At 63.6% G+C, this 17612-nt stretch overlaps 1 protein-coding gene across 1 annotated transcript; it reads left to right on the top strand.

Moving 5' to 3' along the window:
- The first annotated feature begins 14816 nt into the window (after nt 1-14816).
- Nucleotides 14817-15267, top strand: Smim38 (small integral membrane protein 38). Its single transcript, XM_070009736.1, has one exon. It carries the CDS (start codon nt 15103-15105, stop codon nt 15265-15267), a length of 165 nt encoding a protein of 54 aa, XP_069865837.1. The 5' UTR covers nt 14817-15102.
- The last annotated feature ends 2345 nt before the right edge of the window (nt 15268-17612 follow it).

The raw sequence follows: 17612 nt of genomic DNA on the forward strand, positions 1-17612 counted from the left end.
CACCCTGCTTCTGTCTGGCACCCTGGTCATCCAATTGGAGCCATGTGTCTGATTGTCACTGCCGGGCCTTCAAGCCTACTCTGAGATTGTATACTAGTGGTTGCCATGTTTTCTAGCTGCAAGGGACTCCTGGCAAAGTGAAAACTTGGGTTGAGTAGAAGGCAGCCAAATTGGCTTCTTGGACAGCAGAACCAGGAGGGTGGCTGGAGTGGGAGTTGAGGGAGGGGTGTGTGTGTGTGTGTGTGTGTGTGTGTGTGTGTGTGTGTGTGTGTGTGTGTGTGTGTGTGTGTGTGTGTGTGTGTGTGTGTGTGTGTGTGTGTGTGTGTGTGTGTGTGTGTGTGTGTGTGTGTGTTTTGTATTTTGAGACACGGTCTTTCACTATATGACCAGGCTGCTCCTGAACCCATGGCTCAGCCTCCTGTGCCACCGCACGCCACACAAATAGGTTCTTAATTTTACATTCACCAAAATTTCTACCAGGAAACATCTTTTTCTTGTAGAACCAAAAGGCAGTTGGGAAGCACCAAACAAAAACTGGCTTCTGAGTGGCACATGCCATCACAGCCAGCAGCTTGTAGACTTCTAAGAATCCAAAGAAAGACTCAGGTATCGGATAAAACTGAAGTCTGCTCTCCATCTGTCTCTCTAAAGGCTTCGCCCCGCCAGCCTCCTTTCTGTGCCTGTGTCTGGGGCTCTGCGGACACCTTGCGGCTCCCCGCACCCGCTCTCTCCTCCCCCACTTCCCTGTGAGCGCACACAATGCCGGAGACCAGAAGGCTCCACAGTGGGTCCCACAGCCCCAGTGTTGCTGGGTGTCTGCCCTCCGGCGTGCAGCTAGGGGAGCTGGGACTAAGGTCAGGAGCCGCTGGTGACAGGCCCACAGCAAGCAGGTGTCCCATCAGGCATGACTGCAGAGCTCCCCGGCTAGGCCCACGCTGTGTTGTCTTGCTGGTGCTCCTGATTTCAGCTAGGTACCCCAATATTCCAGTTTGCACCAAAGCACCAGTTGATGCACCCTGCCCTTCCCCCCTCCCCTCCCCCCCACGCCGCCCCAGCCCAGCTCTCTGCAGCCCGTCCGATGGTCTGGCCTGCGGTCCTCAATACCTGGTTTTCGAAAGGGCAGCCTTCTGATCTTCTCCGTTTTGTGGATGAGTGAACGGGTTGGGGAGGCCGGGGCCTGGTCCTGGAAGGCCAGCAGCTTCTAGGATGAAGTGTCGGCACTGGGATGGAGAGCCAGGCCTGCACGCCCTTCCCAGGCCGGGGCCAGCTCAGATCGGGGGTGTGTGTGAGCGTGGGGGCCCTGTGGGATGGTGGGTGGGCGTCCCTGAGGCCTGACCTTCCCGGGACGGCAGCCAGGCTCTGGGGCAGAATTCTGCCAAGAGGGAGTTTTTTTCCCCTGGTCAAGGAATAAGCGCGCACATTCCTCCGAGTCAGAGGTGTGGCCGCGGGAGACGGGGCCTTGGCTGCCGGCAGCCCGGGCACATGACGGCTCTGGCAGCTACCCGCTCCCGCTCCGGCCAGGCGTTTGCCGTGACGGCAGCGCCAGGAGGGGGAGGCGGCCGGGCCCCAGCCTGGCACCTCGGGCATGTGACAGCCCGGCCCACGGGGACGGCCGGCTCGCGGCCCAAGATGCACCTGCGTCTGCAGACCCTGGGCCCGTTCCCTGCCCTGGCCTCCCCAAGCGCACCTGTCACTTGTGGGTGGGTGGCGTGGGGGCCAGGTCACACTGGGAGATAGGCGCTCAACACCTCTCCTCCCCCCATGTGAGAGCAGGGTTTGAACTCATGTCTTCAGGTTTACTAGGCAAGCACTCTACCATGGAGCCACCTTCCCAGTCCCTTTTTGCAGTGGTTATTGTCAAGATGGGGGTCTCAGTTTATAATGTACGCCTGTGCTGACATAGAGCCGGTGACACTCCTGTTTGTGTTTCCTCTGTGGCTGGAGCGATAGGCTTGCCCTACTGTGCCAGTTATTGATGGAGACATGGAGTCTTGTGAATGGTTTTGTTCATTTAAAAGATAGGGAGTCTTGGCTGACCTCCAACTGTGATCCTCTGTTCCTGTCCTCCCAAGTACAAGTAGCTAGGTTACAGGCTTGAGCCACTGTGCCCAGTCTTCAAATACCTTTTTATCTCCTACGCCCCTCAACCTGGAAAGGTGCTCATCTCCGGCTCCTCGCAGCGACCCCATCCCTGGGGCATCTCGTCTCCCACTCTGCAGAGCACCCCAGGCTTTGGGAGGTGGGCTGTGCGTCTCCGTCCCCCTCCCCCCCAGCCCTGCGGACGGGCTCCCGGGCTGCCGCTGTGTGTGAGTCCAGGATGCTCAGGACAGGGCCAGCACAGGGGGTGGCGGTGGACCCCCGTGACTGCTGTAACAAGCAAACGGCCAGGTCTAAACAAGGGAGAGCGATTCTCTTACGGTCTAGGAGTGAGACGCAGGCGTCCCATGCTGCGTGCCCTCCAGAGCGTCCGGGAGAGGGGCCGTCTACCTCTGCAGCTCCAGGGGCTCGGGCGCCCCCAACATGAGGCTACACCTCTGCAGCTGCCCCCCCCCCCGCGCCTCCCCTCCCCTCCATGTCCACACTTGGTGTTGGGCTTTGGGCCTTCTGGGGTGAGGCCACCGCAGGACCTGTCACATCCACAGAGACGCTGGGTCCACGCGGCACACGTCTGCAGGCTCCAGGGCCCAGGACGTGGTGTGGGAGGTGGGCACGGGCTATAGGCACAGGACGTAGCATGGGACGTGGGGACATGGGACATGGGGACATGGGACATGGGCACAGGATGTAGCATGGGACGTGGGGACATGGGACATGGGCACGGAAGCCACCTGGGATCCAGGGATGTCCTCCCTTCTCCCTGTCCCCAGCGTGGCCGGCATGGGCCGATGACCGGTGGGAATGGCCCCGAGAGCCTCGTGTCTTCCAGGGGCCCATGTGTTCCTCTTTACGGCTGAATCACGCTTGCTGGGCCTCCCTGGAGCAGCCTCTGCCAGCAGCCTCCCCTGCAGGTCCCGTGCAGAGGGACAGACCTTGGGAGCCGCAGGGTGTGCACTGTGGCAAGAGCGTCTGACCCGGCCACGTGGCGGTCAGGCAGACCACCGTGAGCCTGGTCTGTGCCTGCCATCAGGACTGTACCAAAGGATGCTGCTGTTCTCCTGCTACCCAGCAGGGGGCACCGGCGAGGCTGCAAGCCGCTCCTCCCCTGATGGGCCAGGCGGAAGACTTCCATGCTTCCATGGACTCTGGCCCAGGGCTTCTGTGTCTGCTGGCAGGGGCGGCTGCGTGTTGTCTTGGAGTCATGTCTCCACTCTAGTTGGACACAAATCTGGGGTGCAGGTGTCGTGGCCCAATTAATAGGCTAAGCCTCCGTCCCCTCTGTGGCTCTGGGAGTGTAGCGGGCAGCTTCTGCTGTGTAACAAGTCGCTTCCCCTCCCCAGCAGCGTGGCTTACAGCCGCTGAGATTCTCCGCCTGTTGTGAGTCGGCTGAGGGGCCCTAGGGTGACTGGCGGGGCGCCCCTCTCTGTCACAGGCCTGGCTGAGGTGGTGGATCCCAGGGGACCAGCCTGGGAGCTCTCAGTGGTGGGGGACCCCCAGCTCCAGCTCGGCAGCTTGACGCACAGAAGCTCCTCAAACCCCTGCTTATGACTCCCTTGTTTGTGTCCCGGCGTGTCCTCTTTCCATGGCCACAAGGTGAGCATGGCTCTCTCCCCGCTGGGCTGCCTGGTACAGGCCCCGCAGGGCACGGCATGGCCCCCTGGGCACCACCGCCCTGGGCCCGGCCCACCCACGCTCCCTCCGTCTGACCGCCTGCCTCCCAGGTGCCGTGGCCTCCATCCCGGCCTCCACTCCAGCTGGCCAGTGAGGGCACAAAGTCAGGATTCAGCGTAAAGGCACACAGGTGCTTGTAGGTGGACACATGGGTGTTCACATGTGTTCATGTGTTGGCACTTGAGCTGGTGTGGAGGAACGTGTCTCAGTGCAGATGTGCGGATGTAGTGTGACTGTGTGTGCATGTGTGTGAGCGTGCGTGCAGGTGTGTTCATGCACGTGTGTGTGCACATGCCTGCACACGTGTGTGTGTGTGTGTGTGTGTGTGTGTGTGTGCGTGCGTGCATGTCGGGGTCTCTCAGCTCCCCCAGGGTGGTGACCCTTGCTGCTGACTGTTGTGGGAGCGCTGAGGGTCAGGGTCGCTCTCCTGACCGCTGGCCTGGGCCCACTTGACCCCGCATCACAGCGCTGCTGTGGCCACCACCGCCCGCTTTAGAACAAGGAAACTAGCCACTCAGGAGGCTGAGATCTGAGGGTCACGGTTCAAAGCCAGCCTGGGCAGGAAAGTCCATGAGACTCTTACCTCCAGTTAACCACCAGAAAACTGGAAGTGGCGCTGTGGCTCGAGTGGTAGAGCGCTCACCTTGAGTGAAGAGCTGAGGTACAGTGCCCAGGCCCAGAGTTCAAGCCCCACGACTGACAAAAAACAACAACAAAGGCAGGCTGGGAGGCAGCAACCTTTCTGACCGACACAGGTCCCTGGGCTCTCCGGAGCTGCAGCCCTGGCGACCGGCCTTGTGGTGTGGGGTGGGGTCTGTGGCCTAGCGGTCCTCCACGCGTGGCCCCTCAGGTCACGCGTGGCCCTCCCCCAGGGCCTGGCACTTGCTGGGGGGACGGGGACCAGGAGGGACAGCGCTTCTGGGCAGCCAGCCCTGCTGACCCCAACAAAGTTCCTTCTACATTCGGGGACCCATGTGTTCCCACAGCGCTTGTCCAGGAGCACTGTGCCTGGAGTCCGGGGCGGTGGGCCCTGGCTGACCCGGGCCTGGGCCGCTGACGCGCGTGCTGTGGCCGGGCTGCGTGGTGAGCCGGGCGGGGTGGGACTTGCTCGTTCTGGGTCCTGGGTTCTGGACTGTGCGCAAGCCTCCTCTCGCGTGGATTCGGAGATTCACGGCTCAGCTGTGCATCCCGCTCTCCCCCCGCCCGTCACCCCCTCCCGCATCTCTCAGCCAGGCTGCAGGTTCTTTCGGGGCACCCCTGTTCTGAGAAAGGTCCTCCATGCGTCACCTGGAGGCCGGCAGGGCCGGTGGCAGCCAGGACGTGTCCCCGATCGCTCCGTGGGCAGAGCTCCCCGGCCATCCGTGACTGTGGGGTGGCGGGCAGGGCTGCCTGTCGGCCTTCTCTTCCGGGACTCTTCCTCTGCGCCCTGAAGTCTCCCCACACGGACCGTGGCACCCGCCACAGCCCAGGCCCCCGGGGCGGGGAACCCCAGCATTGTGAGTGCTCTCAGTGAGGTTGGGGGCCGACGTGCACCCCAACGCTGAGCGCTGCATGCTGCATGCAAAGCACCCAAATCCTTTTCTGTCCCAGCGGGCCCTGGGCCCCGTGGGGCTCCTGTTGGTGTTTCCTGTGGGACTGGCTCCTGGCTGCCCCCTGCCCACAGTGCCTCCTCCTCAGCTTGGGGTGGGGGGACCCCTGGTTCGCTCTCTCCGCTCCCTGCATCCCCGGCCAGAGTCACGGCAGAGCTGCCAAGCCCTGGGCAGAGGCCAAGGCTGTGGACCAGAAAGAGGTTGTGACTCCCGACTGCTGGGTGACTCCGGGGCTGTGGGTGCTGTCCTGCATCTCTCTGCACCCCGAGAGAGATCCATGGGGCCATCTTCAGGGTTGGGGCAGTTAGGCCAGCTGCAGACTGCCGGCCGGTGCCACGTGGTGCTGGATGTGAACCTTGTGTGGCTCAGTGGATTCATAGCATTGCTCTGCCACGCTCCACCCTCGGAGATGAACTAAAGCAACTCAGGGACGTTGGATATTTTAGGGTACTGGTCCTCAGGCTTGAACTCAGGGCCTAGGCACTGTCCCCGAGCTTTTTCACTCAAGGCTGGTGCTATACCTCATGAACCACAGCTCTACTTTTGGCTTTTTGCTGGTGAATTGGAGATCAGAATCACAGAGACTTTGCACTTCGATCCTCAGGTTTCAGCCTCCCGAGTAGCCAGGATTGCAGGTATGAGGCAGTGTTTTGGAATCACATTAAAAACACAAGAGGGGGAATGAATTTTAATAACGTTTCATTCAGTTCCATCTATGCGAGGTATGTCAGGCTTTGATCAAGATCAGAACTATTAATGAGATACTTTAAATTCTTCTAATGCAAAATAGTGTATACTAATGCCTCCACAATCCAGCTTGTGACCTTGTGTTTGTGCATTATCCTGCCAGAGCAATATTCTCTCTCTCTCTGTCTCTCTGTGCTGGTTGAGGGGCTTGGGCCTGCTTACGGTCCCTGAGCTCTTATGCTCAAAGCTAGCATTCTAGCACTTTGAGCCACAGTTCTACTTCCAGTTTTCTGGTGATGGTTAATTAGAGATAAGAGTCTCCTGGACTCCAGGGTCCTGACTGCAGCCCGAGAAGCAGGGCTAGCGCGTGGCTGAGATCCGCCCGTTTCCGGGCTTCCGGGTGCTGGGTGTGGCCGTGTGGGCCCCGTGGCCAGGCCCGCTGCAGCGCCCTGTGTCCAGGCCTGCTGCAGCGCGGGTGCTGGGTGTGGCCGCGTGGGCCCCCTGGCCAGGCCCGCTGCAGCGCGGGTGCTTCATCTTTCTGCTTCTGGCCTCAGTTCCCCCAACCGGACATGAGTAGCCGAGCCCTCTGGAGCCAAGCCGCTGCCGGCTCCTGAGTCTGCATCTTAGCCCTAATTTTGCTTTGATGATGGAGCGGAGAGGGGTTTAGAAACAGATGAGCGGGAGACCCATGGTGGACCACCCAGCCCGGGGTTCCAGGGGCAAAGCCCTGGAGGGGGGGAGGGGGAGGTGAAGGGAGTAGGGAGGGGGAGGAGGGACAGGGCAGGAAGCCCACCCAGGACACCAGGACTCTGGGAAGAGCCTGCCCTGCGTCTTGGCACTTGGGCCTGCCAGCTGCCGGGGGCTGGCCACCGTGGTCCCCAGTTGGCACGGTGGCGGCTGGTGGCCGGGTGGATGGGTGTGCCAAGGGGGCAGCGTAAATCACTGCCAGAAGTGCCAGCAGCCTGCCAAGCCGCAGGGGAGGTGCTTGGTGAGTAGATTGCTACTTGAAAAATGACCGTGGCGTCGGCAGAGTTCCCCTCCGCCATCCTGGGCGGAGCGCGGCGGGCCGGGCCGCTCCGCGGCGCGGGCGCGAGGGCCGGCTTCCCGGGCTCTGGGAGGGAGGGTGGATGTCGCCGTGGGAACAGGGGGCCCAGCCAGCTGCCCACCCTGGGGGGCGGACGGCCCCGTGTGCCCAGGGCACGTCCAGTACCTGCTGGTGCCGGACAGTGCCGCACGGGGTGCACAGCGCCTGGAGAGGCGTTTACATCAGCCAGGACACCGTCGCCGCACGTAAACCAGAGGAGAAGAGCAGAGAGCGGAGCGCTGGCCGCGTGCGTGGGTCACCATGCAAGGAGCACACATGCACTCACCACGCACACACATCAAACACGCATGCACACACCAGGCACATGCACCACACACCACACACACATGAACAAACATGTACACACCACATAGACATACCATGCACACACCATTAACAGACGCCATATACACACACCGTGCACACGCACCACACACAGTGTACACATGCCATGTGCACGCATCATAAGCACCTCCCCCCAGTGATGCACCGCAAGGGGAGGGCTCCGCGGCCCCCAGCCTGGTGAAGCAGCACGCGCCCCGCCGCGTTGCTTTTGGAGGCCATCACCCTGGGATGCCTCGCTCTAGACTTTGATCTCACACACAGTGAAAGAACGGATTTCACGTCTCCATCCATGACCTGTCTGCTGTCCTGGGGTCACAAGACAGCACAGTCATAATGTATTATTATTGTAATGTATTATTGTTGTTGTTTGTGGAATGTCCGTCTCCCAAGGAAGTTTCTGTAGGAAGACAGGTTCGCCGGCCTTCCGTCCTGTCCTCTGCCGAGGAGCGTTTGTGCTCGCAGAAGCTTATGGGGACACCGAGCCCCCAAGTCAGGATCTCGGTTTCCCTTGGGGCCTTGCTGTCCCTGTTGCCTAGTCTGTGAGGTTGGGGCGCCCTGCCTCGGGGAGCACCCATGAGGAGTCGAGGGGAAGGGGCCCGTGTCTGCCGGTGGGGCTCGGGGGTGTCTGTCCCGTCGCTGGCGGTTGGAAGAGGTGCCTGCCTGGTGTTGGGGGCCGGGGCTGTCGCGGGCAAGGACACCCTGCTGGTCTTCCGGAGTCTACATCCAAGGGTCTTTTCTCCAGACAAAGTTCCTGGGTAGCCCTGGCTCTTGCCTCTGCCTCCCAGAGCTGGGATTACAGGCATGTGCCACCACACCTGACTTCCAGCCAAGTTCCAACGCGCAGACCCTGTCCATGTGGGTGTGAGTGCAAGTCCTGCCCAATGCCCCTGGGCTCGGGGCTGCTTGGGGTCAGTTCAGCCCTGCTCCCTTCCCCGGGGCGGACTGGACGTCTGGGGTCAGGCCTCGCCCGCCGTGAGGCCTGCATGGTGGCAGAGCTGGCCGCAGCTGGACCGGGCTGGAAAGGCCCCGGACGCTCTGGGCTCACACCGCCACCTGGTCTTGGTCTGGAGGCCTCGGCCAATGCCTCAGCCACCAAGCCAGGTGGGCGTGTTACTGTCCCGGGAGCTCGTGTCTCCTGGAGCCCGGGGCCGGCCAGGCCAGGGCCGGCCAGGCCACGTGACACTTCGCACACGTCCTCTCCCGAACGTGGCGTGGAGCCAGGTGAGGAAATGGGAAGGAGAGCCGTGGTGCTGTGTACACACGCGTGTGCATGTGTGTGTGCACATGGGTGTGCACTTGTGGGTGTGCTGCTTTCTTCCCGGGGTGCAGACCACGCCTCGCCTGCCACGTGCCACGAGCCAGACACGTGGGGTGAGGGCCGGGGCGGGGACTCCTCTCCTTCTCTGCCCCTGACTCTCTGGCATGACCCCCCTCCATCGCCTCCCCGTTCCCCTCCCTGGGTAGTGGGGGGGATCCTGGGCTGGTGAGTGGTACCCACAAAATGACCTCTGGTCCCCTCAGAATCTGTGCCTCCTGTCAGTTTGGGGGTCCTGTCGACCTTTCCTCTGTGGGGGCGTGGGGGCGGGGGCCCTTGAGGGGTTTGGGAGCCGAGGATGGGGGGAGTGTCCCCTCCCTGCTTCCCGCGGGGCCCTGGCGGGGGGGGGGGCAGCCTGTGGTCCTGGGCGGGGTCACGGGGCCCACATCACACCCCGCAGGCTCAGCCTGAGACGGAGGTGGGGGTTGGGCGGGAGGGAGAGAAGGCCCAGCCCCGTGTCTGCCTGGCTCCCCGTGCTGGCCTGGCCCTGGGCTCCCCGATCGCCAGGCTCAGTGGCAGTGACCAGCATCACGTTCCTCCAGCTGCCCCGGGTCTGGGCTGTACCTGGGGCTCGGTGGGGACAGGGGGTTACGAAGGGCCGTTCAGGAGCCCTTGGCTTTCAAACCACACTGGCTCTGGGTTCAAAGCAACATGGGCAGGAAAGCCTGTGGGACTCCTCTCCGACGAATCCCTGAAAAGCCAGAGATGGAGCTGTGGCTCAAGTGGTAGAGCGCCAGCCTTGAGTGAGCAAGCCGAGTGGGAGCGGCCAGGCCTCGCTTCTGGATTAGCCATTCGCCACGTCATCAGGACCGGCTTGGGCCAGCGCAGCAGCCCAGGGGGCCACGTCCAATCCACAGCTCAACCCCTGCGCCCAGGGTCACCTCCCGGCCGCTGTGAGAAGCTGCGGTCCTGCCCCGCGTCCCCGCGTCCCCGCGTCCCCGCGTCTCCCCACGTCTCCCCACGTCTCCCCGCGTCCCCAGGTCCCCGCGTGTCCCTATGTCCCCACGTCCCCGCGTCTCCCCGCGTCTCCCTGCGTCCCCGCGTCCCCGAGTCCCCGCGTCTGCCCGCGTCTCCCCACGTCTCCCCACATCTCCCCACGTCTCCCCGCGTCCCCACGTCCCCGCGTCTCCCCATGTCCCTGCATCTCCCCACGTCCCCACGTCCCCGCCCTGGCAAGGTATCCATTGGGGTCGGCACCGGCTGGGGATAAAGGCGGCGCCTGCGGAGCTGGATGCGGTAGCTAGGAGGCAGGGGCTGGGCCGCCAGGCGGCCGGCCAGAGCCTCCCCTGTGACAGGCATGGCCGTGGGGCCGGGCTTCGCCGGGCCGTGGCTGCAGACACACGTCCTGCTCTCAGAGCGCTCCAGCCCGTCCTCCTGGAGACCACGTGCGCTCCAGCCGCTCCAGCCTTGCAGCAGGCCTTCGTGTGCAGAACTGGATGACTGCTGGCCTGGGAGCCACTGAGAAGCCCTCCCTCCTTCCCTCCCTCCCCCCTCCCTCCTCTCTCCCTCCCTCCCTCCTTCCCTTCTTCCTCCCTCTCTTTCACCATATCTACTTCCTCCCTCCTTCCCTCCCTCCCTTCCCCCCTCCTTCCCTCCCTCCTTCCCTCCCCCCTTCCTCCCTCCTTCCCTCCCCCCTTCCTCCCTCCTTCCCTCCCCTCTCCCTCCCTCCTTCCCTTCTTCCTTCCTCCCTCTTACCATATCTACTTCCTCCCTCCTTCCCTCTCTCCTTTCCTCCCTCCTTCCCTCCATCCTTCTTCCCTCTCACCATATCAACTTCCTTCCTCTTTCCCTCCCTCCCCCCTCCCTCCTTTTTTTCCCCAAAGAAATGCAACGCCATTGTCATCAGGCTAAACATTCTGGGGGAAGCCTTATGAGGGGTCTCTGGAGGGTACCTGCGGTGTTGAGAGCGCCCAGCTGAGCCCCTCCACTCCTGGACTTTATCTCTTAAACCTTCAGGGTCACAGGAAGGCCCTGCCCCCTCCTCCGCCCCCCTCCTGCCTCTCCGGGGACAAGGGGAGGGCCCCACCCTCCCAGGCCTCTGGGCAGAGCAGCCAGCCAGCAGCCATGGAGGCCGGGGCGGAGGGGCGCCCCAGCCTTCAGAGGCTCCCCCAGAGCGCACAAACCTCCGCCCTTGAACACTTTCAGAGCATGCTGTGGCGGTGAAAGGCGTCTGGGCTCATTGATAAACCCGCATTGTTTCAGGGCGAGGACATGAATGGATTCTAACTCAGGCCATGCAGACCCGGCCCAGCGTTCTGGGGTTCGGCCACCCTCTCCTGCCCACGCCTTTCAGGTGGCCAGGGGCAGGTGGGCTCCCCAAAGCCCCCTGAGCCCCAAAGGGCAAAGGCATGATGTGTGTCCTCGGCCTGGGGCGCCGGTTCAGGTATGAGGGAGCCGCACGCATCCCGGCCCTGGGGGGAAACGTCTGCTGAGGTTCCCTAAAACCTGGCGCTTGGGAAAGGCCGGCCGGCACCCCAGTTCAGGGATCCCCAGGGGCTCTCTTTCTCCTGCCACCCAGGGGCCCCCAGGGAGGGAGGGCAGGGAGGTTGTGAAGCATTCTGGCCAGGTAGCCCGAATGCCCTCTGCGTTCTTGGTGAGCTCTAATCCCGACGCCCTGACCCGGCTGGCTGCCTTGGAATTTCATTCTGGTCACCAGTGGCTGTTTGATCTGGGAGCAAAGTCACACAGCAGCTCTCAGGGCCTGTGGGTCCCGGCGGGGAGGGGTGGGGCGGGGGGCCGCACGCTGCCCACGTGGGGCCCCTCCGCTGGGACCCCCTCCACTCTCCACTGGCGGCTGCTGGCCATGTGAATCTGCCTTTGTGGCGTGGGGAGAAAGAAAATTAGTTTCTGCCCGGAAGTCAGGGCCATCTCCGGGTAAACCTGGTTTTGTGGATTTCCAAACCGGGACTCCCTCGTTAGCATGGGCCTTCAAACTCCATCCTCCCATGGTAGCCTCCCAAGGGCTGGGAATACTGGTGGCCGGCCTGGGTTTGGAGATGTCGAATCCTCAGGGCCCCTTCCTGGCCCACCACCCCCAGAGGCTCGGGGTGTCTGCACTGTCTCACCTTCCCATCTCAGCAAGAGTCAGGACATCTACTCTTTTGTAGTCCATACATGTTCATTGCAGGAACAAGAAGAAAAAGGGTCCAGGACAGTGGCTCATGCTTGTCACCCCAGCTACTTGGAGATGGAGAGGATGGAGGTTCAAGGCTAGCCTGGGCAAAATGTGTTTGAGACCCCCGTCTGCACAGAAAGAGCTGGGTGTGGCGGTGTGTAGCTGTCATCCAAGCCACAGTGCAAAATGTGAACAGATTGGCATTTAAACCAGCGTGGGCAAGAAGAAATCAAGGCTCTATCTCCAACAACCAGAGCAAAAAGGGCCGGGCTGCTCAGCGAGCCAGCCGGTAGTTTTGCCATCTTGGGAGAAGGCTCTGCTGGGATGCACCGGGCGCGGGGTGGGCTGGGCCAGCTGCTGGGGGGGGGGAGTTGGCAGGACCCGGCTAGCACTGGGCACCTGGCCCTCCCCCCCAAGGTGCCCAGGCCCACCGTCCCCGTGCTGGGTCCCGCTCCTTGGTGACAGCTGGGGGCAGGCAGCTTGGGGGTGGCCAGGATGGCGGCCGGGTCCTGGGAGCTGGGCTGCTCTAGTGAGGGAGGCCAGGTTCTCATGGCAACAACTCCTGCCCTGCCCCAGGTCTGTGCCCCCCACAGCGTTTCCCCTCGTCCGAAGCCCTGCAGCACTCCGCCATGTGACCCTAACCAGAGCTCCCCCCGCACCCCAGGCCCTGGGGCCCGGCTTGGGGCCCCGGCCGCGCTCGGCCTCCGGACAAGGGTGGGCCGACCTTGTGCTTGCTGACTGCCCGGTGCCAGGACGGCGCTCCTCCACTGAGTCTCCTGGGCCCCGACGCCACATGACCGGGTGCTTATTGACTTTAAATATCTCCTTACAGGCCTGGCAAACACCAGGGGTGTGGGCTGTGCCTGCCGGCAGCCGGGCCCCCGCCTGGGCAGGCCTCTCAGGTGAGCCTCCCACCGCCCGCTGGGCGGCTCCTCCCACGGTGCACGGCCCCCCCTCCCGGGGACCCACCCTGCGTTGAGGAGCGATCCAGGAAGTTGGGAGACGCTTCCTGCACCTTCTGGAAGCTTCCTTTACGAAGGGAACATTCTGTCTGATGTCTGGCTGGGGTGGGTTCTTGGAATCTGAATTCTCTCTTACGTTTCAGGTGGAGGGCCTGCAGGGTGGACGTGGGCGTCCAGGCCCAGGTGGAGGGCCTGCAGGGTGGACGTGGGCGTACAGGCCCAGGTGGAGGGCCTGCAGGTGGACGTGGGTGGACAGGCCCAGGTGGAGGGCCTGCAGGGTGGACGTGGGCATCCAGGCCCAGGTGGAGGGCCTGCAGGGTGGACGTGGGCATCCAGGCCCAGGTGGAGGGCCTGCAGGGTGGACGTGGGCATCCAGGCCCAGGTGGAGGGCCTGCAGGTGGACGTGGGTGGACAGGCCCAGGTGGAGGGCCTGCAGGTGGACGTGGGTGGACAGGCCCAGGTGGAGGGCCTGCAGGGTGGACGTGGGTGCACAGGCGGTGCCTGAGCCTCAGCCGTGCCTTGCTCAGCTGGGTTATGAAATCCACCACAGCCACGGCCACTCATGTCCTGTTGTCAGTCCTTTGTGACCCTCTCTACCTGGAGCCTTCTAGAAATGCTGGAGCAGACGCAAGCATAACTAGCTGAGGAACAGGCCCAGATGCCGGTGGGTGAGGCGTGATGCACTGAACCTGGCCTGGCTGTGGCTCTGGGCGAGGCCCCTGAGGGCCCGGGGCACCCGCTCTGTGGAACCCGGGGCACCCTCTCTGTGGGACCCGGGGCACCCTCTCTGTGGGACCCGGGGCACCCTCTCTGTGGGACCCGGGGCACCCTCTCTGTGGGACCCGGGGCACCCGCTCTGTGGGACCCGGGGCATCTGCTCTGTGGGACCCGGGGCACCCGCTCTGGGACCCGGGGCCACCTGTCTGGGAGGGCCCAGCCGCCCCTTGGTGTGTGTGCAGTGGTGTCGTGTGCACAAATGCACAGGCAAAGCCAGAAAAGGCAGAGGCGCGTCCTGCAGGGTCTGCTTTGGGGGGTGATAGCGGGGTGCAGGGGAGCGGGGGTGACAGTCTCCCATCATCCTCCACAGCGAGAACTCCCCACACTGCTGAGAGGAGCCGAGGCCGCGGATGCTGAGCTGGCTGCTGGGTGGAGGTGAGCCAGGTTCAGGGCCTGGGGAGCAGGAGGGGACGGGAGGGGACGGCAGGGGACTGGGGGGACTGGAGGGGACGGGGGGACAGGAGGGGACTGGAGGGGACGGGGGACATGAGGGGGACAGGAGGGGACAAGAGGGGACGGGAGGGGACTGGGGGGGACGGGAGGGGACAGGAGGGGATGGGAGGGGACAGGAGGGGACTGGAGGGGATGGGAGGGGACGGCAGGGGACTGGAGGGGATGGGGGGGACAGGAGGGGGACAGGAGGGGACAAGAGGGGACGGGAGGGGACTGGGGGGGGACGGGAGGGGACAGGAGGGGACGGGAGGGGACTGGGGGGACTGGAGGGGACGGGAGGGCAGGAGGGGACTGGAGGGGACACCAGGAAACGGGGCACAGGAGGGGCTGAGGGGCTAGGGGAATGGGGGGCCAGGAGGCAGTGGGGAGGACAGAGGAGGGGACAGAGGCCAGGAGGGGATGAGAGGGGATGGGAGGCAATCGGGGGACAGGAGGGGACAGTAGAGGCCAGGAGAGGATGGAGGGGGCCCCCGCAGCCATGTCCCACCCATGAAGGGTGGGGGCTCTGTCTGGGCCCCAGTGGCCTGCCTGTGCCTTCTAGGGGCTGAGTGGCTGGGGCTGTCCCACCCCGAGCCCCTGGCCCTGGCTGTGGTGCGGCGCGCTCCTGGGTGGCCTCCGGCTCTGCTGACGGCCCTGGCTTCTGTCCCCTCCGCTGTCTTTCATCTGCGCAGCCCCCCCTCCCTTGGGGTCCCCACAGGGTCCCCCGCTGGGCCCAGTGAGCACCGGGACGGGAACCGCGCAGCCTCCTGAAGCACCGGCTAATTGGGGACAGAAAGAGCCGATTGTGCCGGGCGGCACTGGGGAGCAGGGCAGCTGCCACGGCCGGGGGCGGCGGTGACGTCAGTGCCGGCAAGCCGGGCTCCCCAAGGCCCCCACCCCCCGGGCCCCTGCACAAAGCTGGCATTGTGGTCAGTCCAGCTCTGGGTGAGCGGCTCCCTGGGCCTCCAGCTGGGGAGGCTGGGTCGCGGAGGCCGGGGCCTTCTGGGCACATCTGCTGGGGCAGGGGCATGGCCGCGTGGCTGGGGGGCAGCTCAGGCCCCGACCCCCTCATGGTGCTGTTGGTAGTCATCCTGCTGGTGCGCTTCCTGCTGTGGTCCTGCCTGGGCGCCCTCATCGACCGAAGGCTGGCGCGGCCGCAGCCTCGACGGCGCAAGGAGGAGAAGGAGGATTAGGAGGACCGGGCCTCCGGGAGGCCTCGGTGCCCAGCGCGGTGCCGGCGCGGCCTCTTGGGTGGCAGGAGGCCACTGCTGTCCTGCGGTGGATGTCACAATGAGCACCCTGGCCGCACCTGGACCCCGAGGGCCCAGCCGCGGTGTCCTCTGCACCCCCAGCATCCTGGTGCTGGCTCCGCTGGCCCCCCGAACTGTGCCGGCACCCGAGCCTCTGTGAGCCGAGACCGGAGGGGGGCTGGGCTTGGGGCCCGGATTCCCCAGGCTGTCCCTTGTGTGTGTGTGTGTGGGGCGGCTCCCAGGAGGCCCCGGCTCTGGCCCTTTCCCGGGCTCTGTCGTGCCTGGGGACTTTCTCTGCAGGAAGAGGCCTGGGTGAGCTGGGGGGGGGGGGCGGTGGGAACCCCCTCACAAGCCAGAGCCAGCCCGCCGCGGTGTCCTTGGTGGCGCCCTTGGGCGCTGGTGTTCTTGTCAGGAGCAGCAGGTGTGCCAGGCGGCCCTGAGTGGCCTCACCCAGGTGCCAGAGATGGGGGGGTTGGGGCCTTGGGGTGCCCGCTGGGGTCCGTGAGACCCCTCCGAAAAACGTCCCAGCCAGGCCGTGGTGTGGCTTGGGTGGGGGAGCACCTGCTTATGGATGATAGAGGCAGGGTTCGAACCCCAGTCCTGCAGAGAACCCCCAGACCCTTCCCAGACCCTCCAAAGGCCCAGGGCCGTGTCGGTGCAGGGGGGGGGGGGCGGCAGGCGGGGCTGGGAGGCAGCTCCATAGATAGGGCGTGTTTCAGGGTGCACTGTGAGCCCCAGCTTCACAGCGGAGCCCTGCACCCCAGGGCCTCGGAACAAGCAGGACCTGGAGAACGAGGCTGCGTGGGCCACCGGCCCTGTCAGAGAACACGCGTGCGTGCACGGGCGTCCCTGCAGGCCACAGCCCCGGGCCAGCCCCGCCCTGCCTGCCTCGAGCTGGGAACGTGGGACAGAGGCTGTGTGCTGGAAGCCGCCGGGCTGTGGCACCTCCGGTGGCGCTGAGCTGGTGGACGCCGCTGGCACCCGCAGGTCCTCAGCAGGAGGCCAGGACACGAGGGACCCCAGGAAATGCAGCCTCGGGAGGACGCAGGCGCGGCGGGGAGAGACCGCAGCCCTGGCCCACAGTGTGTCCAGAGGACGCTGGGACTGTGGCAGGCCGAGCCCTGCATGGCCGCCGGAGGCTGGGGTGGGGAGCGCCCCTCCTGCCCCCTGCCCCCTCCCCCCCTGCCCCCTCCCTCCGCCCCCCTCCCGCTCTCCTCCCCCCCCACCGCCCGGGGCACGGTGGCTTCCAGCAGAAATACACAAAACAGTAAACTCACCTTTTCCTACCTCTGCCTTGCGTTTTTGCTTCTTTGATGGTAGCGGGGTTTGAACTCAGGGCCTGGCTCTTGCTAAGCACCCGCCCGGGGCTGTGATCCCCTGCCACGTAGCTGGGCTTAGAAGTGCGTACCACCGTGCTCGGCTCACCTGGTTCTTCTAGTGGGCTTCGTGCAGCTATTAGAAAATTTAAAAAGTTTCGGGGCTGGGAAGGTGGCTCAGTGGTAGAGCGCTTGCCTTGCATGCCTGAGGCCCTGGGTTCAATTCCTCAGCACCACATAAGCATAAAGAAAAAAGCCGGAAGTGGTGCTGTGGCTCAAGCGGTAGAGTGCTAGCCTTGAGCTGAAGAGCTGAGGGACAGCGTCCAGGCCCAGAGTTCAGGCCCCACGACCGGACCAAAAAAAAAAAAAAAAAGAAAATTTAAAAGTTTCAATTAAAATGTTTAAAAATGTGTAGTCAATATTTTTTAAAACAGTGGGTGGGTTGCTACATAACGTAATCAGAGAGTGGAGTATTAAAGGCATGCAAAAAGGAGCTTCTCAGCTGGGCGCCGGTGGCTCACGCCTGTCATCCTAGCTACTCAGGGGGTTGAGCTCTGAGGATTGTGGTTCAAAGCCAACTGGGGCAGGAAAGTCCATGAGACCCTCATCTCCAATTAACCACTCAGAAAACCAGAAGTGGCGCTGTGGCTCAAGAGATAGAGCACTTACCTTGAGCTAAAGAGCTGAGGGACAGGGCCCAGGCCCAGAGTTCAAGCTCTGGGACCGAAAGGCCTCCCCTTCCTCTCCCCCCAAAAAAATCAGTCGGGAATCAGTTACTCATGCCTATAATCCTAGCTACTCAAGAAGCTGAGACCTGAGGATCAAGTTTCAAAACCAGCCAGGGTAAGAAAGTCTGTGAGACTCTTTATGAGCCAGCAAAAAGCCAGAAGTAGAGCTGTGGCTCAGGGGGTAGAGCACCAACTGTGAATATGACGCTAGACATTCAAGACTCAGTACTGCACAAGACAAAGA

This window comes from Dipodomys merriami, unplaced genomic scaffold, assembly GCF_024711535.1.
Source record: "Dipodomys merriami isolate MVZ:Mamm:240054 unplaced genomic scaffold, mDipMer1.0.p SCAF_78, whole genome shotgun sequence".
Taxonomy (NCBI): domain Eukaryota; kingdom Metazoa; phylum Chordata; class Mammalia; order Rodentia; family Heteromyidae; genus Dipodomys; species Dipodomys merriami.